At 42.0% G+C, this 26,650-nt stretch overlaps 1 protein-coding gene across 3 annotated transcripts in view; it reads left to right on the top strand.

The window, feature by feature from the left end:
• Positions 1–26,371, top strand: part of LOC123036303 (desmoplakin) — a 59,650-nt gene extending 33,279 nt beyond the window's left edge. The window contains exons 13-24 of one of the 3 annotated variants that reach the window (XM_044455451.1): positions 1,156–1,282; positions 3,030–3,243; positions 4,522–4,667; positions 6,969–7,135; positions 8,239–8,377; positions 9,119–9,312; positions 10,097–10,259; positions 10,567–10,650; positions 11,422–11,529; positions 12,011–12,109; positions 13,721–14,218; positions 22,494–26,371. In XM_044455451.1, the coding sequence (XP_044311386.1) occupies positions 1,156–1,282; positions 3,030–3,243; positions 4,522–4,667; positions 6,969–7,135; positions 8,239–8,377; positions 9,119–9,312; positions 10,097–10,259; positions 10,567–10,650; positions 11,422–11,529; positions 12,011–12,109; positions 13,721–14,218; positions 22,494–25,694 (5,140 nt within the window). In that variant the 3' untranslated portion in view covers positions 25,695–26,371. Of the gene's footprint in view, positions 1–1,155; positions 1,283–3,029; positions 3,244–4,521; positions 4,668–6,968; positions 7,136–8,238; positions 8,378–9,118; positions 9,313–10,096; positions 10,260–10,566; positions 10,651–11,421; positions 11,530–12,010; positions 12,110–13,720; positions 16,016–22,493 lie in introns of all 3 variants that reach the window. The other 2 variants (XM_044455450.1, XM_044455449.1) reach the window with 2 other exon arrangements.
• Positions 26,372–26,650: the final 279 nt, after the last annotated feature.

Here is a 26,650-nt window from a genome sequence, read left to right as displayed (position 1 = left end):
AGGGCTCCTTTTACCCATCTCCCCAGCTAGACATTGTTTATTTGATGCTAGTAGGCAAAATCTGTGATATGGGGTTGGATCCAGATTTAAGTTGGCTCAAATGTGCTGCCTCAGGTAGACTTTCCTGCCCCTTCCTTCCCATGGCAGCCTCTCCAAAAGCCAGGAAGATGCTACAGAAAAAGCCAGGAGACCCTGGCTGGACTGAACAGTGGTGAAGACAAGGAAGGGCCGATAGTGGAGGGGCCTTCCAAAAAGCAGAGTCCTTATGTGGAGAGCAACTCCTGGATCCACACTTTGTGTTTGCGGGTAGAGGGGAGAATGTTTCTGTGACAGAACTTATTCTGACCAGTCATGCCCCTTGCTCCTGGTCACCTTTTGTTTCCTTTAAATCAGCCTTCCCCAACCTGGGAGCCCAGAGAGGCTTTTGGACTGCAACTTCCAGAATTTCCATCCAACAAGGCCATTAACTGGGAATTCTGGGTGTTGCAGTCCAAATATGTCTGGAAGGCACACAGCTGGGGAAAGCTGCTTAAAGGTTGAATTTTCTTAATATGTACCAGGTGACCTGTAGGACTGTTTTGTCACTTTTAAGTACCAAACACTTGGGTATATGTTAGTATATTTATGCTGCTGAAATGGCATTTTGCAGAGAGTTTTGTTACCTCGATCGTGGCATTGTTCTGGAGGTCCACAACTTGCCCACCTGTCTGAGAACAGTGGGCACAAATCCTGCTTGTGATGGTACACCAGTCTCTTGGCATCCCAACCTTTGACCAGTCCACCAGAGACCAAGAGTGGGTGCTAATGATACTCCTAAGATTCTCCACCATTAACTAGCTATAGTACAGGAATCCTAAGGCAGTATTTATTTTTCAGCAGAGTGGAAAATCAGTCCTTTCCACTGAAAGTTGAATGTATCCATTATTCTGGACTAATTTTTCAAGGCATTCCTCATCCTTCCTGGTGGCAAGTAGTTTGGGAATCTCTGTGCTAAGAGCAAATAATAGCCATGCTGCAAAAAGAGCCTGTGTTACTGTTGGAACCACTGGAAATTTGCAGGGATTACTTACCTGCTCATAGCAGCTGAATCTTTTGTGGACCAGGAGATTTGGGTGTTGGTTTTTTGCTATAAATAACCCTTCCATTGCCCATCAGGATTGAACAATACTATGATGCTATTATGGCTCTCTGGAATCAGCTGTACATCAACATGAAGAGCCTGGTGTCTTGGCATTACTGCATGATCGACATTGAGAAAATCAAGACCTTGACTATCGCTAAGGTAGGTGGTGAATTAACTTGAGTGAGCTTAGGGATTGTCTTCTAGGTGTAACATGTTGCTTAATGTACACCTGCCAGGTTCCTTTCGAGACAGGGTCCTCTTACATGCAGTTACTCAGAGGCATTTATGGGTGGAAGCCACAGCTGTGTAATGGTTGCCATGTTCAGAATTGGTAAGAGCCCCACCTAGAAGAGGGCCTAAACCTTTGCCAAATCCTTTTGCTAATTACCCATGTAGGCTGTGGGTGTTCTCTTCCTACACATTCAGAAAAGTAGTGAGTTGGACTACATGTGTGAGATGGGATAGTGCTCATGAGACTGGACACAAGGAAAACAAGATATGAATATAATCTTAACTAAGTGTCTCTGCATATTAGCCAGATTAACTGACATGGGGGATTAGAGCTTGCTGGTTTTCCCTTCACATCTGTATAGTAATTTATGTATGCTTTGGGCACTGGCACAAGTGACCCTGCCACTTTGCAATCCAAAATAGATGATTTGAAGTAGCTTTCTTGAAAGAAAAATGAATGTATTATAGCATCATTGCAAATATTTGAAAGTAACCCATAGCTTGCTCCTCAGCATGCATATAATGCCTCTCTAGTGAATGGCTAACCACAGTCTTTTTAAATGGTGTATTTTTCTACTTTTACTACCAGCTACAAATAGAACAAGGCTTGGGAATATATATCCCAGGCTTGGGAGTTCCTGTCTGCCTTTTCTCAAGCTTTGTCTTGTGCTGATAACATGGCTGGTGACTTTGCAGGCAGCTCTGCTTTTGCTGACACAAATACTCCCTGTTCTTATCTGCACATTCCAGAATTTGTAACCTTAGCCATTTCATTCTAACATAAACTTGCTTGGCTAACCACTCTGTCATTTTAGTTCAACAACAGCAAAAAAGTATTCTTCCAGTATTTTGCCATTCATCAAATCTAGTTCTTCATTTGGAGGGCAGTGTGTTCTCTGGTGATTCACTTTCCCATGCACCAGTTTTGGTGCTTTTCCTTAAACACTTCCTGCCCATATGCCTAATCTCCATGTTAAGCGTAATTAGGAACAGAATCGAAAACAGAACTACCAAAATCGTACTCTCTTATACAAATTTTACACAGTTGCACTTAGAATATTATGTACAGTTCTGGTTGACTTACCTGAAAAAGTACCATATCAAGTTGGAAAAAGTGCAGAGAAGGGCAGCTAAAATAAGGGACTGGAGTGGCTACAACAATGGGGAATGTTTAGCTTAGAAAACAGGCAAGTAAGGGGAGACATGATAGAGGTGTTTAAAATAGGCATGGTGTGGAGAAAGTATAAAGGAACATCCTCTCTCCCACAGAACTGGATCCCGGGGTAATTTCATGAAGTTGATCAGTGGGAGATTTAGGGCAGCTAAAAGGAAGTACTTCTTCACACAATGCACTGTGTGAACTATGGAACTCACTGCCCCAAGAATTGGTGATCACCACCAGTTTGGAGGACTTTAAAGGGGGATTGGGCAACGTCTTGGAAGAGGGCGCTGTCAGTGACTGTTAGCCTTGCTGCTGTGTGCCTCCTTCATTATCAGAAATGGCACATATGTATATACCAGCTGCTAAGGCACTTGGGGAGGTGGAAGTTCTGGACCCATCCTGCTTGAGGAATCCTGTGGACAGCTGGTTTGCCCTTGTGTGAACAGACTTCTGGACTAGGTGGATCATTGGACTGATCCAGCCAACTTTGTCTTATATTCTTGTTTCTTTCAGCTGAAGACAATGCGCAAGGAAGATTATCTGAAGGTGATTGCTGACCTCGAGACCCATTATCGAGAATTCCTCAGGAACAGCCAAGGCTCAGAGATGTTTGGTGATGATGATAAGAGGACAATCCAGACTCAGTTCTCTGATGCCCAGAAGTACTACCAGACGTTGGTCATCCAGCTACCCGGTGCATCGCAGACAATAGTTGTGCCCACAACAGGTTTGCATTCTGTAGGGATGCTGGTATATATACCATTTATTGCACGCTGTCATCATGTTTCACGTCACGAGCCAACATGCAACTTCATATCTGCAAGCCAAAATGAGCCTGCTTGCGGTCCTTATTCAAGGTTTCTACAGTGGCTCACATGTTTCCCTCCCTGCTCCACCTTCTTCTTGGCTTTGTGCAGTTTTCCTGCCTTTTTAAAAGATTCAGAGGCTTTTCCTAAAGCTAATATAGGCTGGCATTGTTGAACCCACTGCTTTTGCCTTTGGTCCTGCTCACCACTGGGATGCTACCTGTGAGAGCATCTCTAAAATAGAATCCAGACCTTGGCCTGAAAGAGGTTGAATACCACCTGCACTAAGCTGAGCACTGACCATGTACGATGCTCCTCGGAGTTACAGAGAGCTGTTTCAGCTAATGGGCAGTAGGTAGGTAGAGTAAAACAGGCTTGATTTGGCATACCTATTCACATTTTGTTTATGTTCTTTTCTTTATTTTTGCTGTAGTGTCTTGGGCTAAACACTGAGCCCTGTTGAAAAGCTTGTTAGACCATGGTACATGGCTAATGTTATATACAGGACGGTCACTGGAATGACTCTTTAAGTTGGATTTGTATGTAAGGCGACTCACATATAGTCAGACCTCCATATTTTGGGGGTTGGGGCACAGGACCCCTATGAAAATGGAAAACTTCTCTGCCCAAACTCACCAGTGCCGCCTCTTTGCAGCAAGGAAATGCCAGAGAGATTTGCTTCTTCAGATGGTTGGGGCAGGAAGGCATGCTTGGGGGCCTGCTCTCTCTCCCCTTTCACTTTCTCTCCCTCTAATTTTTAAAAATTAATAGGCTTTGTGGCAGTTCATTCATAAGTACAGGTTGTTCCTAGCTAGAACTGTCTGTATTTATCTTGGCAGATCATAATTTGTGCAGACCCCTGTTGCAGAGAAGTACTGCATGAAAAGCAAGCCTGAACTAAGAATTGCTTGATTTTTTTATTTATTATTCTGCAGGTGATTTGATGTCAACAGACAGCAAAACTCATTTTGGTTATATGGGGACTTGTCTAGCCTCTGGCCTATTCTTTTCACTATATGTTCTTTGTAGGATAAAGGAAATCTTAATTAACAGCGTATACACATTATTTCAAATCTGTGCCTGAAGCACTTCATTGACTGTGATGTTGTGCCTGCCTTCTTTCCAAAGCTTAAAAGCAACCCAGCCGGTCATTTTCCCACAATGTCCTCCCCCCCAAGTGGTAACAACTGTCATTCCAGACAAGCAAGAGACCTGGATGCTCATGGAACTCCAGAAACTTCGGCGCCAGATCGAAAACTGTGAGCTCCGGATGGTGCAGAGAACCCTGCTGCAACTGGATCAAGGGGCTTCTCACAACTTATGTATCAGAATCAGCGAATTAGAGGTGCACATGAGTCTGAACTTTTTGTGGACTTTATTGTATGGAACGTTCCTGGGCAAGTCACTTTGGGAGGGCTCCTGCCTTGAAAGCAAGTCTGGACATATATTTTAAAATAAATTAAGACAGAATCCTATGAACATTCAAATCATGGCTGTCTGGGAAATATTAGGAGTTAAAAGAAAATTTTCTGTCTAAGCAGCCTTTATATTGCACCTTAAATGAATGAATAGGTGCAGTGTGGTGGGTTTGATTCAGATCAGTTAGAACTGGTTCTTTACAAGAACCTTAAAACCCACCAGGTACAAAAAAATATTGCGTTAAAGAATGCTGAGTCCAAGAATTGATCTTTACTACTAAAACTGAATGGGGGTCGCAGTCTACTCCAAAAATCTACTCCTCCTTCCTACCCCTCCCACCTATTTGCTTCATTTTAGCACTGTAATTTAGGGTGGGGGAGAATCATATGTTGTTGATATAGTTACACAGTTGGGACACAGAAAGCCGTATCAATCTGATGTTAGTAAAGCCAAATCTAGCAGTAAATCCCAATCTCCCTTCTGGAGTCTACCAGTCTAAATAACAGAAAGTCACCACTGCTTATAGTGCAGATACAGTTTTAAGGATTATTTAGTTATTTGAAAGATCTGGGACACTAAAGATGCTAAAAGGTTGCTTTTAAACCACCTTTCCCCCACATTTGGTTTAAGAAGAGTGAATATACACAACATCAAAATAAAATCTCTCCATCAGTTTCACTAATTTGGAATCAGCATGGATATTTATGTTTAAAGCACAACATTTTGAAATTAGGAAAACGCACACTGGAATAAAAATGTCTGAAAGGAACTCTTCAAGACCAGCAATGCTGTTTCCTGAGGAAAAGAATTACAGACACATGTGACTGCTATTGGAAAGGCCTTGTCCTTGCTCCCTACCAACATAACATTGTGGATGAAAAAAGCAGGGTAGATTTTAAAGCAGAATTGAGTACCTGTGCTGCTCAAGACTGAGTCCAACTTCAGTCACCCCTGACATTGGCCATTCTTCCTGAGATTGGTGGAAGGAGCAGACCAGAAAGCTCTGGAGTGCCTTATTTTAAGGTCCTCCTTCAGGTAACCTGGTCCCAAGCTGTTTATTGGAGATACACTGCTTGCACATGCAAGTCAACACTAAGCATAGTTGCACCCCTTTTCTTCAGTGCACATTAGTATTCTACAGACAGAATTGGTTAGGCTGCAAAGAGAGTCCTAACCCTTCACTGCTGATGGGGCTGGTCTTTCTGCAATGGTGAGGAGCTTGAAGTATGGTACAAGGGGGGTTCGTAGTGCACCACTTGTGAGTGGCATGAGCCAACTGACGGTATCACTGGTATCTGCAAAGGGGTCCCCAGCATGGTGCCTAAAGGCACCCAGACTTCTAAAATAAATGCTTCTGGTTTTGAATCTGTGCCTAGCTTTGTATGAAATGCATACAGATTTCTAGCAATGATACATAGGCTTCAAAAAAAACAGGCCAAACATCCAAATCAATATCCATTTGATGGTGGTGTCAATCTACTACCATTCAGATATTGACATCCTTGCATGGTTCCATACCATCCAGTAAGATGGAAAATACTTATCCTTCCAACAGTGTAATATCAGCCTTTTAGCTGTCAGAAGGTTTCAAAGAATCTATTTACATTGACCATCTCTTAATTTCCATGAAGCAGCTAAAGAATTTAGAAGTGCATCTACATCAGTGAATATTAAAGGACAATATCAGTATAAAATTTATATAATAACCTTCCCATGAAAAAGAAGCAGCTACTGAACAGAACCAAAACATAAGTTTAAAAGAAGCATTACCTCCATTGTACTGCCAGTGGCATTCCATAAATGTTGTAGTATCCAATAGAAAGTATTCCAAAAATTTACTGAAAAATGTGCAGCCTAAGATGCGTAGATGCAACATGCAGGAGCCAAAAGGGTGATCCATTGATGAGGCATTTTGTGGGGGCACTCACAGTAGTTTCTCAAAGGCCCAAATATGCCCATAGCTTCCCAAATATTGGGGGCCCCTATGGTAGAGCTCTTCAGGATTGCAGTGAAGTTCATCAGATTCCAAGCGTGAGCATGGCAGTTGCTCAGAGGAAAGCCACCTTGCACAGTTGGAAATGAGAATGGCATGGAGAGCCCTTTGTCTCTCAAAAGAATTAGCTGCAACAGATAATTTGGAAGACGAGATTAATCATAAGTTACTTGCAGGCTATTCATCTGACTCCAAGAAACGTATGGAGCACAATATTTTTTGTTTGTTCTTTAGGGTGTCCAAAGTGAATCCCAGGCAATGGCAGATGCTCTCAACAAGCAGAAGGATTATCTTCCCAATTTTAGAGGCTCTGAAAAGTATCTCTATTTGCAGTCCGAAATCAGTGCTTTGTTTCAGAAACTGGAAAATATCAATGGGGTCTCTGCTGGTTATCTGGACAGGTAAGGAAATGGATAAAATAGACCGTGGCATCTGCTGCTTATCCACGTTATAGGAATGTGCTTTGCTTTTCAATCATTAGTGTGTCTGTTTAATCAAATGAAAATTTGAAGAAGATTTTATATCCAAACTATACCCTGATCTATTAATATTCAGTAGAAATGGACTGGCATTCTTTGCTAAGCAGATCTAAGTTCTTCAGCAGAATAAGGGGAACACATGATCTTCCTTAGGTCGGTGGAGGTCTTCTTACATTAGTCTCAGGTAACGTGGCCAGTAGTGAGGGATGATGGGACTTGTAATCCAATGACATCTTTCATGTGGAATGAAATCCTCGTATAGAGTGAGTTTTCCCCTCCCTCCCTCCCTCCCTCCTCTTCCTTACCCACCCCTTAACAACATTAGATACAAAATCATCTTTAAAGCAAGAATTAGCTGTCATAGTAACTTACCTAGTTATGCCCACTAGTTCCTACTGTCTGAGCTAAAAGAAGTTTCCGCAACCTTGGCTAGGGGTGGCAAGATGGTAGATCTCCAAAAATTTTGGATTTCATTTTCCAGAAACTCCTGCCATCATAGCCAGTGGTCAGGAATGCTGGGAGCTGAAGTCCAAAACATCTGCTTTCTGCTCACCGGTACCTTAGGCCAGCCCCTAAGCCCACAGTCCTCATAGCTAATGGTTCTAATCATTGTGCTGCACTGACTGTTTTAGGTGGGTTCGCATGGGTGCACCAGCTGCTTTTTTTCTTTCCTCACCTGATTTTTGCCTGGACAGAGCCACAAAGCTAAAAAGATGGATCTTTGTTAAATGGCATGGGGGTGGGATGGACCATACTATTGGGAGTGTTGTTTTCTTGATATATCTTGGTGATTGTCCTTGTTTTCAAGGAAACCTTGTTCATTTTTACTTAGAAGTAAATCCCATGCTGTGCAATGGGGATTACTCCCAGGTAAGTGTCCACTGATTGCAACTTTCATTTCTTTCAGTATAGAATATTGGGACAGCTGTAGCCATACAAGGAAAATTTGGGGGAGAGTAAACTCAAATAATTTTTCCCCAACAATAGATCTGACTGTTTTTCTTAATGGTGTTGTTTGACTGCAGCTTGAATTCATTGCAATCACTGCTTCAGGCGATCCTCCAAGCAGATGATGTGATCCGAGTGTTTGAAGTCAGACTGACGGAAGAGGACACTCTTTCCTTGGACCCAGATAAAGTGGAAGCGTATCGAGCTTGCTTGAAGGTGCGAGAGAAGATTTTCAAAAAATTAGGGGGAGAGCCATGAATTGGTTACCGACATTGGCCATGGTCAGACAAAATTTTAAGCCAAAATTCTAGCGAATCCTGGCTTGTTGTGCATATTACCCAATTTTTCTGACTGTCTCCTCCCAGCAGCAGGGTGGCTACAATAACCGGAGGCTAACCAACAAGGGAAAGCTTAGTATGGCATTCAAAGCAGGACTTCTGGCTTGTCGCTTTCATATCAGGCCAGGAATGGGAAGCCAGCTTCAACCTCGACTTCAGTATCTGGCTTGTTAGGGTAGCGACAGATCAAGAGTTTGGTTGCAACAACTAGATTTGTTCATGTTGGTGAGTGGTCACTGCAGTTACTCCTGTGCGGAGGTGTGTTGTTTGGGCAGAATGCATCGGCTGTTCAGGAATGCTAAGCCAGGCCTGTACTTTTGTGCAAACATCGCCAATGCTAGCATTCCTCTCATTTCAAATATAGGAAAAGTATCAAGGTGTTGCTATTCATGATTTAGAAATAATTCCAAAAATAAATGGTTATTTCCCATGAAAAAGGATGTTGTTCACCTCTGTTTTCTCTGCCTTTTCTAAAATTTCCTGAATAAGTTAGAGACTATGTCTTCCTTCCTTAAACCAGTCAGGATCTTAATTTTAGTTCACTTTCTGCTGAGATTTAGGAGGCAGAAGATGAATTATTTTTGTGTCTACATACTTTATTTATTTTTTCTTTCCCCAGAAAATGAAAGCAGACCTTAGCATGAAGAAGTCATTGCTTAGTACCTTGGAAGCAGAGCTGCAAAGGGTCCTTCAGGTTCACTCGCAGTCTTGTCAGATGTATCCTCTGTATGAATTAGATCTTGGAAAGTACACTGACAAAGTCAACCAGCTAAATGACCGCTGGCAAAGGGTGGAGAAACAAATTGATGACAGGTGTGTTTGTGTTTTCTAAAGACTGATTTCCTACTCCCCTGCAGTCATCATTCTTTTACAGTGAAACACACATCCTACTGTGCATTACACAGCATTCTGTGAGTTCTAGTTGCTAGGCACATAAAACTTTGTTTTGATCCAGCTTTTGCTAGTAAATCAGAGCTCTGGAAAAGTGATTTTTAGGGATTGTAAACACTGGCAACCTAAATGTCTTATGTAAATTTGATCCTGCTGAATTTCACTGGAATCCCAGGCTAAACTGTGAAGAGTTGACCTGTTCATCTTGGGAACTGAAAATGTGCTTCCATGACCTTTGCAGTCACATTTGGGAAGTTCTTGCTCTTGGCCAGCTCTTTATGGGGAGCCAGGTTTATCTATTACATTTTAGAGAGGGATGTCATACAGAACATTGGAGGCTTTTAAAAATATTATCATTGGTCAAAGAAGAAATGCTTTTGAAAATACATCAGTCAACAATTGTATTTGTTGCAATTGTGGCATGATGTGGAGGTTAACTTGGAGCAAAATCAAGGCTTCCCAAGGGAGCAAGTGGCTTGCCCTGTTCTTGGGCGGGGCAAGAGATCCATGCCAGAGCACATGCTTTGCATAAAGGTCTCAAGATTGATCCTTGGCATCTTGGATTGAAAGGGGGACCATGACTTGACCATGCATCTTGAATTGCTGTCCTTGTCACATGAGGCTGTCCTGAGCCCAGTGGATCATTGGTCTGAATTTAGAGTGAGGCACCTTTAGGCATGTCTATATTTTGTTGCGTGTCTTGCAGGACTTGGGATCTAGAAAAACAGGTGAAGCAGCTGAGAACATACCGAGACCTTTACCAGGCTTTGAATAAATGGATCTGTGATGCCAAGCGCCGGCAGGACACGAATGAGAGCATGAAGTTAGGAGATGTCAACACAGTCATGAGATACCTGCAGGAGCAAAAGGTATTGTCTTGTGCTAAATGTTCCGCTAGCTTGAGATCAGCTTATAATCAGTGAAGAATATGGAGTTAGTTTGGGTCATGAGGGAATTTCACTTAGTATAACAGTACTGTAAAGGGCACAAGTTAGAAACTTTTATGCCCCAAGTTCAAATCTCAGCTTGGTGGAAGTCAGTCTAAATGTTCTCACCCCCACAGAGTCTTTGGGATTCAGGGTGACTAAATTGTTAGGCGCTGTCTCTTGAACCAGCAGAAACCATGACTGTTTGAAATCTGATTAAAATTCATACATTTTTTTTCTTTTCTGGCAGAACTTACACAGTGAAATAACAGGCAAACGGGATAGAGTGGAAGAGGTGATCAAGAACGCAGAGCTGTGCTCAGCTGCAATCAAGGTATGGATATTTGAAGGCTTTCCCAGAAGAATGTATTGTTACTACAAAGGCTTAATCCTACAATGTTGCTCTCTTAATCTTAGGGCAAATTCCTTTCCTTCTCCCATTTCCCATCACAGTCAGCTCAGCAATGGGCAAACTAATGTGTATACAATGCAGATCCCATTACTAACTGCCAAATTTCTGGGAAAAAAAAATCTGGCAACCTAGTTTGAAACCTGCAGTTCACACTTTGAAAAACGCCAGTGCTGACTTCTGAACGCCAGAGCCCAATCTTCGTCAGGGAGACTTTTGCAAGGGGAAGAAAAGGCAGAATTCATTTCAATATATATAAACTATCTGTCTACTCAGACTGCAATCCCAAACATGCTAGGGATTAAGTTGTATGGACATTTAGGTCATTTTTCAACAAAATGTGTTTAGGCTTCTGTTGGCAGCCTTTCCTGCCACCTTTCACCTTTCCTGCTGCGGCTGACTTACCTATGGGAAGTTTAAAACTTGTTTTTTAACTCCCGTGTATTTGCTCTTATGAGGAAACCGTTTTTGCTATCCTTATCTAAACCAGCTGCCCGTTTAAATATCCTTTTATATAAAAAAGCACTGCACCTCTCTCCAGCCATTTCTTACCTCACTCTTAACCCTTTTATTTCTCTTTCCCTTCACCCGACTGACTGAGGATTTATTGCCTTTCTGTAGTTCTGAAAAGGCAGGCCAGGAGACATAGGCCAACAACACTTATAAAATGTAGTCCTCTTTCTTCTCGTTCTTCAGGATTATGAACTCCAGGCTGCAGCCTACAGTTCAGGACTGGAGACCATACTGAACATTCCTGTCAAGAGGACTGTGGTACAGTCTCCCTCAGGGCTAATTCTGCAGGAGGTACATGCCCATCCCTTTCATAATATTTGCAATGTTCTTGTTTGGTGGAACCTTCTTGAAAGGTGTGTTTGGTTTAACCCGATGGGGTAATTGTTTCAGACAGTTCTGAAGCAAGAGTGGGTAGGAGTTATTTTGTCAACAAAGGGGGGGGGGGGGAACAATGTACAAAAAAAGTATGTATGTCCTCTTAAGGCAGTGACATCATGAAGCTTTTGAAGTCACGCAGTGAGACTGGGCACTGTCCCCTCTGTTGTAGCACCATATCTGGATCCTCAGTTTTCTCTGCGTTGTGGGGTGTACTTCTGCAGCGGAATGCCTGCTCTACTTAGCTAGGTCCTTCATTTAATTTAGAACCCTGATAATGCAGGATTTAGAAATTAAGCTGCCGTTTTGTTACAAAACGCTCAAAAACTGTTGATGCATGTTAAAAATGGTATCTGAGATAGCCTTACAATAGATTCCTATTTTTTCCTCTTCTCAGGCTGCAGAGATTCAGTCTCGATACATTGAGCTTCTTACCAGATCAGGAGATTATTACAAATTCTTGAGTGAAATGCTAAAGAGCTTGGAAGATTTAAAGGTAATTTCTCTCTTTCCTTGTTTAGCAATTGTAGGAGCTTTGTAAATCACCACCACCACCATCTTAATGAATAATAAGTAACATTCTAAGCCTTATTAGGCAGTAAGCACATTTCTGTAACTAAAATCAAGTTAAAACTTGCTGTATTTCATTTTGATTTTTTTTTTTAAATTTAAACTTGATCTGCACTTGCAGCAAAGTCACATGATACAGGTTTTTGTGGACTAGACTAATTCAGACCTCAGAGAAGGGATTTCATGTTTGAACACTGTTCTGACAGAAACAAAACATTCACTGTACTCTAATAAACAGCTCAGCTTCCCTCAATATGTTCCATTTTCAATATCCAGCAAAATGATTTTCCAAGCAATTGATTCCCTCAACAGCAGTTTTAAGGGGACATTTCAGGGGAAATGGTGTCTTAGCTGTGTGTGCACATTGGTTCTTGCCTTTTCCTATTACAGTAGATGGAGTTTTCAGTTTAACTTCAGCAGCCCCACATCCCCTGAATCTGGTCACATACTAGCTTTGCACGGAACAAGTTACCATAAGAACGTGCAGAGCAATAATAAGAGAGGCTGAGCATATGAAGAGTACATTTCACTTGTACTTGAGGAGCCATCATGCAATGCTACATGTCAGAAATTAGGGCACTGGAAATTTAGCATTACCTGGCAGGTTTGATTCTCTTCATCGTCATCATCTTTTAGAAATTAACCTGTTCAGGGAAAGATTTAGACCGGCTATACGGCCAACATGATTTATGTATTTACACATATTTATTTATATATAAAACATTACTATCCTCACTTTCTGTCTCAGGGCCACTAATAAATCCCAGTTTTAAAATAAAACCCCCAAAGATTAGCTTTCAGTTAACCACACTTTCAGTTAACCCCAGAGCTGAGACTCAGATCAGTTTTCAGGGTCAGATCTCCATTTCAGTACCCATGGCATACTTTTCCCTCAGATAATTCTCGAGTATAAGGTAATCATGTTGAAAACTGTAACATATTAAACTCAGCATCCTTAATAATATCTGGACTATTACGGTTAACAAGAAAACCCAATGACTGTTATAACCCAATGATTGTTTTGTTTGTTTACTTATTTAAACGTTTATATACCACTTCATTCCCTTAGACTCTGAGAGGTTTACCAGAGATTAAAACCAACAGTGATTAAATTGTGACTATTAAATAAAGCTTATTAAATAAAACTAATCTGGGAAGGCCTCTCAGAAGAGGTACAACTTTAACTCCCTCTTGAAGGTGGCATGCTGTCTGGAGTATCAGGCACTTTTTTTATTTCTTTGTTTGCATGCTTGCTTGTTTTTCAATTTGTATGCCACCCACTAATCCAGGTGGATTCTCTGTCCCGGCAGGCCATTCCACAGTTTAGGTGCAACCCTGAAGTCCTCTAGGTAGTTGACATTAATCTTGCAGAAGCAGTCTTCAGCAGATTATCCCCAGAAGACCTCAGGGAATAAAGGAGTATTTTCTTAATGAACCACTGTTGTGTTCTTTTGTCTAAAATAGTATTGTATTGTATTCAGTTGGTCCAAATATGACTGCCAAAGGTAATCTATATCTTTGATTTCTGATTCTACAGATGAAAAGCACCAAAATAGAACTATTGGAAGAAGAATTGAGACTGGCTAGAGATGCCAATTCAGACAACAGCAACAAGCATAAATTCCTGGAGCAAAACCTACAGAAGTACCAGCTGGAATGCTCTCAGCTGAAAGCCAAACTCATGGGCTTGGAAGAGACAAAGAGGCAAGCTGAGATGGATGGCAGCTCTGCTAAGCAAAACCTAGACAAATGCTATGCTCAGATAAAAGATCTGAATGAGAGGATAACAAGGCTGACTTATGAGACTGAAGATGAGAAGAGAAAAAGGAAGCTGCTGGAAGACAGATATGAACAGCAGAAGACAGACTTTGACCAGCTGCAGAAGACAAGGCAAAATGAGAAAGAGAGCCTTGGTTGGCAAAAGATAGAATCCGAAAAAGTCATCAAAGAGAAAGAATATGAGATAGAAAGGCTAAAGATTCTTCTCCAGGATGAGGGGGCACGGAAGAGGGAGTATGAAAATGAGCTGGCTAAGGTAAGGAACCAGTTTAATGAGGAGATGAGTAATATAAAGAACAAGTATGAAACAGAGATTAACATTAAGAAGACTACCATCCACCAGATAGCGGTCCAGAAGGAAGACGATGCCAAAAACCTCCGCGCCCAGATTGACAAGCTCCAGAGGGAGAACAGAGACTTGAAGGATGAAATTGTCCGTCTCAATGACGCCATTTTGGAAACAACAGAACAGCGGAGGAGAGCAGAAGAGAATGCCCTGCAGCAGAAGGCTTGTGGCTCAGAGGTGGCCCAGCAGAAGCAGCAGCTGGAGCTGGAGCTGAAGCAGATCATTCAGCTGCGCAACGAAGACAATACAAGATACAAACAGGCACTTGAAGATGCTGCTTTGACCATCCAGGACAAAACCAAGGAGCTTGAGCGATTAAAGATTCAGCTGCAGGAAGAGGCTAAAAGCCGATGGGAACTTGAAAATGAGTTGGCTAAGGTAAGGCACAATTATGATGAGGAAATTATTAGTTTAAAGAACAAGTATGAGACTGAGATTTCTATCACAAAGACCACAATTAATCAGGTGACCCTGCAGAAGGAAGAGGAATCCAGTAGTTACCGAGCACAGCTTGACAATGCCCTAAGAGAAAATAGGAACTTGTGTGAGGAAATTAGGAGGCTGAAGAACACAATAAGTCAGACAACAGAGAACCTTAGACAAGTGGAAGAAAGTGCTCACCAGCAGAAAGCCCTTGGCTCGGAGATCTCGCAGAAGAAACAGCAACTCGAAATTGAGCTAAAGCAGACAGTTCAGAAGTACTCAGAAGAGACTGTACGCTATAAGCAGTCACTTGATGATGCTGGAAGGACAATTAAGGAGAAAAACAAAGAGATCGAAAAGTTCAGAAAGCTGCTAGAAGCAGAAACAAACCAGCGGAAATCCATGGAGGAGGAAAATATTCGATTGCAAAGAGTCCAGTACGATCTGGAAAAAGCCAACATCAATGCGACAGAGACTATCAGCAGGTTGAAAGTGCAAGAGCAGGAGTTGGGACGGCTGAAAAGTGAATATGAAAGACTTGCTCAAGACAAAAAAGGGAAAGATCAAGAGAGTGCAAGGTTCCAGAGCACAGTCAAAGAAGTTCAGCATCAGAAACAGAAACTGGAGGAAGAGCTTAATAGGCAGTCTAGAATTGTAGCTGACGAAACTTCCAAAAGGAAGAAAGTAGAAGAGGAGTTAGACTCTCTGAGGAGAACATTAAGAGAGCAAACGGTTAAAATCACCAACCTCACTCAGCAGATAGAGGAGGTTTCTATTGTCAAGAAAAGGAGTGAAGACGACTTGAGACATCAAAGAGAGGTGCTAGATAGCCATGTGAGAGATAAGCAGAGATACATGGAGGAGATAAGGAAGTACACCTGTGAGGTGGAGACCTTGCGCCGCCAAATGGTCCAAGAGCAGGACAACTTGAAGCAGGCCCACGTGCGCAATGAGCACTTGCAGAAGGCGGTTGAGGATAAGAGCAAAAGCCTCAATGAGTGCAAGATAGAAATTGAAAGACTTCAGTCTCTTACTGAGAACCTTACAAAGGAACACTTGATTTTAGAGGAAGAGCTGCGCAATTTAAGATTGGAGTATGATGATCTAAGAAGGGGCAGAAGTGAAGTGGATGAGGAAAAAAATGCCACAATAATTGAACTAAAGAGTCAACTACAAACAAGCAGCAAGCACACCCTAGAACTCCAGGGTCTGATAAATGATTTACAGAAAGAAAGGGACAATATGAGACAGGAAATTGAAAAATTCCAAAAGCAGGCTCTAGAGGTATTTGCTCACAACTTTACTGTCCCTCAGATACCATAATTTAACACCAAATCATTTTTAGTCAGTCGATAAACACTAACTTTATTTACCTGAATTTTAATTAATTCATCCCTCTTCCCTTTAAATTTGAATTTTAAGTGTAGAACCAGGCTGGGGTTCCTCTTAGGCTGAAATGCAAAGGAGCTATTTAACTTTAACAAGACAGCCATTGATTCCTCAAGTTCAGAGAACCGCCACCTCTTCCCAAGCTTATCCCTTCTTTCTCCCTAGTTTAATATTCTGAGATACAGATGAAACATCTGCTAGATATTTGTTAAATGCAATGTGTTAGATCCAGATATGGTGATATTTAGGATAGGGCCCTTGAAATCAATGAGACTTGACCAGCCAAAATCCTGTTGATTTCAATGGGTCTACTGTAAGTATAACTTAAGTCTGGATCTAGCCCACCATAAAAACTTTGTGGTCATTGAGTGGTTCAACAGAGCTTAGAGCATCCTAAAGATTCCCCTGTGGAAGACCGGTCATTCTAGGACTTGAGGATCAGGCCATGTTTTCAAAACATGTTGTTAAATGACTACTTTTTGACTCATTCTGCTGTCTTGTTACCAAAGAAAAATTTATACTTCTTTCATTGATCTTTTATCATTGAACCTGTCAAATCCATTCTATCTGATTCACAGATTGTCAAGCAACTTGTTCTTTTCCTTATATAAATGTCTTTGATCAAATTGTAGTATTTTTAGGGATGTACAATATTTTTTTTCTCTTGCATCCCATCCCCCCCCCAGTAAAAACTTTGTCTGCAAGTCACAGAATCTGTGTGACTCAAAAAAGTAAGTCTGCTGCAGAAAACACAGATCACATTCATAAAAATCTGAACTTACCTGAATCCATTACAAACATTTCTGACATCCCTATGTACACAATACTTTATTCATAAAATTACAAGTTGAAATATATCTTTAGCTCCTTTGCTTTTCCTCCCCCTCTTTTATAGGGTATTGTGTGAATACGCAAATATATACATGTGTCTTTACTTGCTTTGCTTTTCCATTCTTTTATATTTAGTGTTATGTGTGAGTGTGCAAATATATGCATGCATATCTTAAGTATATATAATATAATGGTGTTGTATATATGGTATGTATTCCCTTTGCATATATATCTCCTATGTATAATGTACATATATACACAGTTATATTGATATATAGTTGTGATATGTGTAATTGCTATAGAAAGGTCACAGTCTAGCACCTTATTTATATTTAAGCCTATTTAAATTAATGGGTTTAAGAGTGCTTACTCCCTGCTGGATTTTGGCCATTGCCTTTTGCTGTTCAGATTCTTATTTAACATCATGTCCTCATCCTTTGCTACTTGTTTTTACTTGGTCTCTGCAACACAAGTATAATATAATATGTAAATGCGGTCCTTTAGTAGCAGGTGCAATCCTCTGCCCGTTGCTGCAACACTGGGTGTGTCTGCATGCATTACAAAACCACCCTAGGAGTAAGCCAGGGTTGTTTATCAGGTTGTTTCCTGAGCGGTACACCTGATGGATAATCGAGTTTGCCATGGTGTTTTCTTCTTCTTTTCTCTGTCTTCAAGCTGCCTCCATCATGTACCCCAGGAAACTGTGTGGCAAAAGCAGTCTTGCCTCTTCCATTAGCTGGCTGCTCATTTTTGTTCCCTGTCCTTTTTTTAAAAAATGTGACATGGGGGTCCCTCCAATCACTATCCATCCCTTGGATTAAAAACAAAATTGGTCTTTTGCAATTGTGTTGATATGGCTATTCAATATATTTTTCTTGGCTGATTTGCACTTCAGCTGACAAAGGGGGCAGCAAAGGAAGTAAGTAGCATGTGAGGAAGCTGACAAAGACACACAATTGCAAAGGGCCGGTATAAGAGAAAAGAGAGACCCCGTTGTGCTCTCTGAAAAAAACGGTGGAAGAAGTCAAGCGTGGGGTCAGTAGCTCCCCTTGTGGGGTGACGTGAATTTCTTAGTTTTTAAATATTGAACTGACACTTCTTGGTATCCCTTCCCAACATGTCTCTGGTGTCCAACTACTCTGGAAAAATACTGACTCCTTTCCCCTTCACAATATTCACTCTCTGTGGTTACTGCAATTCTCCAATAGTTTTTTTTTAAAAGTACAAAAGCTTGAGAAGATGGCTGCATGGAACAGGGTGAATGGTGCCCCATGCATGCAAATGTAATGGCCAAGAAGTAAACGGAGGCAAAAGATACGCAAACTGAGAGCTGGGAAGTAAATTTGCACCTCGCAGTAACATTTCTGTGGGGTCTTTTGGAATTGTCAGGGAATCACAGTAACTGCAGCAAACTTCGCTTGAAGAGGAGGCATGGAAAGTGGTTGATCAATAGATCTCCTTTCTGGAATAGTTGGAGACTCAAGGAAATGCTGAAAAGCAGGGAAGCACTGAGGTGTGTCAGCTCAGCACTTGAAATGGGGAGACTCACTTTGCCAAGGGAGAGCGATGGTGTTTTTCTGAGTTTGGTGCGTGTGCTTCTCCCCGCCCCCCAATTTTTGGTGCTTCTGAATTCTGCTTTTATTTCACCCCTGAGCCTTAGCAGCCGTGTGCAAATTAGTTGATAAGGCGTCTTGCTTACTTCCTTTGACAATTGAAATAAGGCAAAGACTGCACACATCAGACAGCTTAAAGTGCATGCTTTCATAAGACTGCCAGTAACAATTCAAAACAAAAAATAACTTCCCTGCCGTGCACTGAAAAATAATTCTTAAATTGCCAAGTAGTTAATAGTAATCCTTCTGGACTGCCATCTTGCCATCCACGGAAGGGCAGTCATTGGCCTGATTGCAAAAAATGAACTGCATGGGCTTTGTTGCTCCTCTTGCTGTGCTACTGTGTAGTCAGTTGCTGCAGCCCATGATAAAAGCGTTCTTGCCATGGCTTGTTCCCAAAGAATAAGTTGTCCTGTAGAAAATGCTCCAGGGATGGCTGCCCATGGGGAGTTGTACACCCAGTTTTAATTCATTTCAAGCCCCATTGAAATGAGTGGAGCATATGCAGAAGCAGCATTTGGGGAACCTCATGCTTTTGACCAATTCTATAACATGCTGGTGCAGTGTTACAGAACTGGTGAAAAATGCCATTTTCTTCAATGTCTCTATTGCTTTCTCTTCCCCTCCCCATACCTGTCATATACAGTATATCACAGAAGTGAGTACACCCCTCACATTTTGTAAATATTTTATTACATCTTTTCATGTGACAACCCTGAAGAAATGACACTGCTACAATGTAAAGTAGTGAGTATATAGCTTGTATAACAGTGTAAATTTGCTGTCCCCTCAAAATAACTCAACGTACAGCCATTAATGTCTAAACCACTGGCAACAAAAGTGAGTACACCCCTAAGTGAAACTGTCTAAATTGGGCCCAGAGTGTCAATATTTTGTGTGGCCACTATTATTTTCCAGCACTGCCTTAACCCTTTGGGCATGGAGTTCACCAGAGCTTCACAGGTTGCCACTGGAGTCCTCTTCCACTCCTCCATGATGACATCATGGAGCGGGTGGATGTTAGAGACCTTGCGCTCCTCCACCTTCCATTTCAGGATGCCCCACAGATGCTCGATAGGGTTTAGGCCTGGAGACATGCTTGGCCAGTCCATCACCTTTACCCTCAGCTTCTTTAGCAAGGCAGTGGTCGTCTTGGAGGTGATTGGGGTCGTTATCCTGTTGGAATACTGCCCTGTGGCCCAGTCTCCGAAGGGAGGGGATCATGCTCTGCTTCAGTATGTCACAGTACATGTTGGCATTCAAGGTTCCCTCAATGAACTGTAGCTCCCCAGTGCCGGCAGCACTCATGCAGCCCCAGACCATGACACTCCCACCACCATGCTTGACTTTAGGCAAGACAGATTTGTCTTTGTACTCCTCACCTGGTTGTCGTCACACACACTTGACACCATCTGAACCAAATAAGTTTATCTTTGTGTCATCAGACCATAGGACATGGTTCCACTAATCCATGTCCTTAGTCTGCTTGTCTTCAGCAAACTGTTTGCGGGCTTTCTTGTGCATCATCTTTAGAAGAGGCTTCCTTTTGGGACGACAGCCCTGCAGACCAATTTGATGCAGTGTGCAGCGTATGGTCTGAGCACTGACAGGCTGACTCACCACCCCTTCATCCTCTGCAGCAATGCTGGCAGCACTCATACGTCTATTTCCCAAAGCCAACCTCTGGATATGACGCTGAACATGTGCACTCAACTTCTTTGATCGACCATGGCGAGGCCTGTTCTGAGTGGAATGTGTCCTGTTAAACTGCTGTATGGTCTTGGCCACTGTGTGCAGCTCAGTTTCAGGGTCTTGGCAATCTTCTTATATAAGTGTACTCACTTACAGTGTACTCACTTATAGCCTAGGCCATCTTTATGTAGAGCAACAGTTTTTTTTTTTAGATCCTCAGAGTTCTTTGCCATATGGTGCCATGTTGAACCTCCAGTGACCAGTATAAGAGAGTGAGATAACATCAAATTTAACACACCTGCTCCCCATTCACACCTGAGATCTTGTAACACTAACAAGTCACATGACACCGGAGAGGGAAAATGGCTAATAATGCCCAATTTGGACAGTTTCACTTAGGGGTGTACTCACTTTTGTTGCCAGCGGTTTAGACATTAATGGCTGTGTGTTGAGTTATTTTGAGGGTACAGCAAATTTACACTGTTATACAAGCTGTATACTCACTACCTTATATTGTAGCAAAGTGTCATTTCTTCAATGTTGTCACATGAAAAGATATAATAAAATACTTCTAAAATGTGAGGGGTGTACTCACTTCTGTGATATACTGTACATGTGTATTCACACCTCCTCATTCTATTACACTCATTCAAATTCATCACATGGGTAAGTGATGAAGGTGCAGTTCTTGATAAAATCCTGCCTTAGCCTTATGACTTGTCAGTTATTCTACTTCTTTCTATAACACAAGCATTTCTTGAAAGTAGAATCAAATTCTGCGTTCAGTCAGACCTTTAATGTGGCCATTCTTGATTTGCTATATATATTGGTAAATATAGTACAAACTGGCATCTGGGCAGTAGCTTAATGCTTTAGGAAAATCCAGGGCGAGTATTAGTACAATTGTTGACCATTATCTTGCCACATGTCTATTTTATTCCTCAATAAAATATGGAGTCAAAATGAGATATTTGGAGTTGGATTATTAGCAGACTCATTAGTCAGTGTCGGACCATTAAAATCAATGGGCTATAACTGAGTTATGAATAACTTCAGTTCCACTGATTATGGTGGCTAAATCTAGAACTAACCCTGTGATATTTAAACACAAAGTAATTTTAAATAAAAACCTTACGGATTCACATTAGTTTAGAAAGAAAACATCTGTAGCTCATGTATCTCTACTGAAATTAATGGGGAGATTCTTTCACAGGATGTCATGTGAACGAGAAGTCCTGTGTCCAGCCAAAGCTCCCTTTATCATGTTGTAAATCATGAACAATTCATTGCCTTTTCAGTGTGCTCTATTTTATTTATATTTTATTTATATCGTAGAAACATATAACAGTAGAGTGGAAGATGCCAGAACGCTATCAGGTCTAACCCCCTGCAGGATACTAAGTTACACCATCCCATTTAGAAAACTATACAAACACTTGAACACATTTGTTCAGGATTTTTTCAAATCCTTTCAGCAGACCTGTAATTTTATTTTAAAGAGGAGCACTTCTCAAAAGTAGTCATTGCAAACAGTCAACATCTGGGCAGGGTGGTGGTGGTTAGAATGTTGGGCTGGGCACTGGGAAGATCCGGGTTCTAGTCCTCTCTTGCCCATGAAGCTCACTGGGTAACTTCGGGCCAATTGCTTAGTCTCAGCCTAACCACCCTCAGAGTTGTAAAGATAACATGAAGAGGAGGAAGACCTTGTAAACTACTTTATGGTCTTTTGCAAGAGGAAGAAAGGCAGTGAGTACTCATAGTAGTAATAGGATAGCTTGCAATATATATTTCTATCATATAAAGGAAAACAGATATGAAGCATTAGATACCGGGAGAATGTTCCATCCCTGGATAAGCACTTTTAATTCCCACTGACTGCAAAGGAAAGAGATGGACACTGTATATGCATATGCTTAGAATTAAGCCCCATCTAGTTCAATCCTATACTCAACTAGACATGTAAAAAGATCAGAGTTTTAAGCAGACGGTTAATCTTTATATCAAAACCAAATGAGACCTGAAACTGTTTAACTATGGCTGGATCATGCCCTGACTCTTTTGTTTGGAAAGAAACCCAAACTTTTTTTCAGTTTAATCTGTAACTGCATTAAAATACAATTCATATTGCTCAGGACTGCAGTTGCCTAGTGCCCTTAGGGAAGAAGTTGAATTGTAGGGAATAGACAATACTCAGTGCACTAATTTTTCTTTCTATTTCTTCCTTTTTGAAAATTTAGACATCTCACAGGATTCAAGAATCTAAAAACCAGTGCAATCATATTATGCAAGAACGAGAAACACTGCTGATAAAAATAAAAACCCTGGAACAAGACAAAGCAAGATTGCTGAGGCTGGAGGAAGAGCTGAATCGTGCCAAATCCACACTAGAGTCAGAAACTCGTTTGAAAGTACGACTGGAAAACGAGAAGCAGCAGATCCTGAATGACTTAACCCAGTGGAAGAACCAATATTCTTGGAAGGAGGAGACAATCAGGAAGATTGAGAATGAGCGAGACAAGAGCGAGAGGGAGAAGAGTGCCTTGTTAGTGGAAATTGAGAGGCTACAAGCAGAGATTAAGAGGATTGAAGAACGATATCGTTGCCGGTTGGAAGAGACCAGCAGGAAGAGCCAGTCAGAGATGGAAGCTGAGCGCTTGAGACTTCAAAGAGAAATTGAGAAGCTGAAGCAACGTCCCTATGGTTCTCACAGAAGCACCCAGACAGAAGAGGACTTTGCAATTGACCCTTCCAAATTGCTTTTTAGTGGTTTGCGGAAAAAAATAACCGCTGTCCAACTGTATGAATGCCAGCTGATCGATAAATGCACCCTAGATAAACTTCTGAGAGGGCAAAAGTCAGTGGAGGAAGTTGCCGCTGATCTGGAACCCTACCTTAGAGGAGCTGGGGCTATAGCAGGAGCTTCTCTGAGCCCCAGGGAGAAGTATTCTTTGGTTGAGGCCAAACGCGAGCAGCTTCTCACCCCAGAAAACACAGTCTTGCTTCTGGAAGCCCAGGTAGCCACCGGAGGCATAATCGATCCACACCGAAATGAACTGCTTAGCGTGGACAGTGCTGTTGCAAGAGATCTTATTGATTTTGATGACCGGGAGCAAATCTACACAGCAGAAAAGGCCATCACTGGGTTTAAAGACCCCTTCTCAGGAAAAACGGTGCCTGTGGCAGAAGCCATCAAGAAAAACCTGGTGGACAGGGAGACTGGAATTCGTCTCCTTGAAGCCCAGCTGGCCGTGGGAGGGATCGTTGACCCTCTCAACAGTGTCTTTTTGCCCAAAGACATTGCTGTATCTCGTGGGGTGATTGATCGAGACTTGATGAGGACCCTCAATAATCCCTCAAAGCCCTTAATCGATCCTTTGACTAAGAGTGCCATTAGTTACCAGAAGCTGAGGGAGAAATGCAGAATTGAGCCCCATACTGGTTTACTTCTCCTCCCTTTGCAGAAGAGAAGCATGTCATTCCAAGGGATCAGGAAGCCCATCTCGGTTTCTGAATTGGTCAGTTCTGGCATCATTCGGGAATCAACGGCAACTGATCTAGAAACTGGAGTAATCTCTATTGAGGAAGTTACTGACCGAATCAAAGATTTCCTCCAAGGCTCCAGCTGCATAGCAGGTATTTATAATGAAGCCACCAAGGAGAAATTAGGCATTTACCAGGCTATGAAAATTGGCTTGGTTAGACCAGGGACAGCTCTTGAGCTTTTGGAAGCCCAGGCAGCCACTGGATTCATTGTGGACCCAGTTAACAATGCAAGACTTACTGTGGAAGAAGCTTACAAAAGAGGGCTAGTAGGAATAGAATTTAAAGAGAAACTTCTGTCTGCGGAAAGAGCAGTCACTGGGTACAAAGATCCTGAAACAGGAAGCATCATCTCCTTGTTCCAAGCAATGAATAAGGAACTGATTGAAAAAGGTCATGGCATTCGTTTGCTGGAGGCCCAGATAGCCACTGGTGGGATTATCGATCCCAAGGAAAGTCATCGTTTGCCAGTCCACATAGCATACCAACGTGGCTACTTCAATGAAGAGCTGAATGACATCCTGTCTGATCCCAGTGATGATACCAAAGGGTTTTTTGACCCCAACACAGAAGAAAACTTGACCTACCTGCAGCTGAAAGAAAGATGCATAACAGATTCAGGAACTGGGCTTTGCCTCTTACCCTTGAAAGGAAAGAAGAAAGCGGTGCAGACTTCACAAAAAAACACGCTTCGGAAACGCAGGGTTGTCATTGTTGATCCAGACACAGGCAAAGAGATGTCAGTCCAGGAAGCTTACAACAAAGGCCTTATAGATTATGATACGTACCTGGAGCTTTCTGAGCAGGAATGTGAATGGGAAGAAATAACTATTACAGGCTCAGATGGGAGCACAAGAGTAGTGCTTGTTGACCGAAAAACAGGTCATCAATATGACATTCAAGATGCCATCGATAAAGGTCATGTTGACAAGAAATATTTGGACCAGTACCGTTCGGGATCATTAAGCCTGACACAATTTGCAGACATGGTTGCTTACAGAAATGGTAGTGATGAAGTCTTCCGGCATGAATCCATCACTAAGTCTCCCACCATAGCAAGTATCAAGAGTTCCAGCTTGGTGTTAAAGAGCAGCTCTGGCTCCTTTTCAGATTCCCCAGAAGAAACCACTCCTATTGCAGCCATCTTCGACACAGAGAACATGGAAAAGATCAGCATTTCAGAGGCCGTGCAACGAGGCATTGTCGACAGCATCAGTGCCCAACGTTTGCTCGAGGCCCAGGCTTGCACTGGAGGCATAATATGCCCTACCACAGGCCGGCGGCTTTCCCTTCAAGAGGCAGTTGCTCAAGGCATAATTGACCATGATATGGCCACTCGGCTGAAGCCGGCTCAGAAAGCCTTCATAGGGTTTGATGGCATCAAGGGCCGCCAGAAGATGTCAGCAGCAGAGGCAGTGACGGAAAAGTGGCTGCCTTATGAAGCTGGGCAGCGTTTCCTTGAATTTCAGTTTATGACGGGAGGCCTCATTGACCCAGAAATCAAGGGGAGAATAAGCACAGAAGAAGCCATTCGGAAAGGATTCATTGATGGTCGGACCGCCCAGAGATTGCAGGACACCAGCAACTATGGCAAGATTCTGACCTGCCCCAAAACGAAGCTGAAGATCTCCTACAAAGATGCAATGAATCGTTCAATGGTGGAAGACAAAACTGGGCTCAGGTTACTAGAAGCTTCCTCTGTTTCATCCAAAGGCATATCCAGCCCCTATAATGTCTCTTCAGCACCTGGGTCACGTTCCGGCTCTCGTTCCGGCTCCCGCTCCGGCTCCCGCTCCGGTTCACGCAGTGGATCGAGGAGAGGAAGTTTTGATGGAAGCACAAGTTCTTCCTATTCTTACTCGCATACAGTGATCAGCAGCAGCTCGCTTGCCCGCTAGGCATTATCCAGCAAGCTTACCTGAATTCTCATGTTCATCTTCAGAAATCCACATTCTTTTTTCTTTATACAAAAAAAAAACATGGTTAGTGGTGATCTTAGTATCTGCTTGGGTGAAATAGCTACGCTTGGGAATGAAAGCAAAACCCAAACATAAGTTGCAAAGGAAAAATATCCTTTCGGGGGTGGGGGGGTGCTATTTCTATATATTTTTTAAAACAGCTGTCTAATGTTTTGAGGTGCAAAGTTATGGAAAATGTAACAAAGCAAGAATTGCCTGGGGTTTTTAATGCATTTTTGCATCTTTTTCTTGTGTATTTTGCATATGCTTTCCCTTTTGCCCATGAGTCACATGCTGCTGCATATGATTTAGGGCAGCCTTCTTGTTAGTTTTGTATCACTAGCATTTTCTAAGTAATTTCTTTTTCTCAGCGTGGCTATTAGAGTGCACAGTGAGGAGCTTATCTCCAACAGATAAAATTCTCAGTTGTGCCAGGTTATTTTCTTAGTTGGTAACATGACAGTTTACTGGGGCCAATTTATTAAATACACTTTTCTTTTACTCTAGCTTATCATTTCTATTCATATTTGCTTGCTTGTTCTCTGTGTAACACCATACAGGCCTGCTTGCATAATGTTTACCATTCTGGCAATAAAAGTTTAACCACCTTTTATTAAGTTGCGTAAGGGTTTTGACATTCAGCTGTTGATACGGGTGCTTTTTAGACTTGGCCAACTGGCACAGATGCATTTACTGAATGGAATAAAGTGGTTTTGAATGGAATAACTGTTTCATACCACATCAGGTAAATTGGATCCTCACAAAGAAAGCAGAGTTGTCCGACAGGTGGGGTGGCAGTCCCACCAGAATAAAACACTGGAATCACTGGAATATCACAGGAATAAATTTGTTTGAGCATGGTTATTTTGCAATATATATTTAGAGGGAAAACAAAC

The sequence above is a fragment of the Varanus komodoensis genome, unplaced genomic scaffold (genome assembly GCF_004798865.1).
Source record: "Varanus komodoensis strain SLA01 unplaced genomic scaffold, ASM479886v1 scaffold8, whole genome shotgun sequence".
Lineage (NCBI taxonomy): Eukaryota > Metazoa > Chordata > Lepidosauria > Squamata > Varanidae > Varanus > Varanus komodoensis.
The sequence above is the reverse complement of the archived record's forward strand: the minus strand, read 5'-3'. Positions and strand labels throughout refer to the sequence as shown.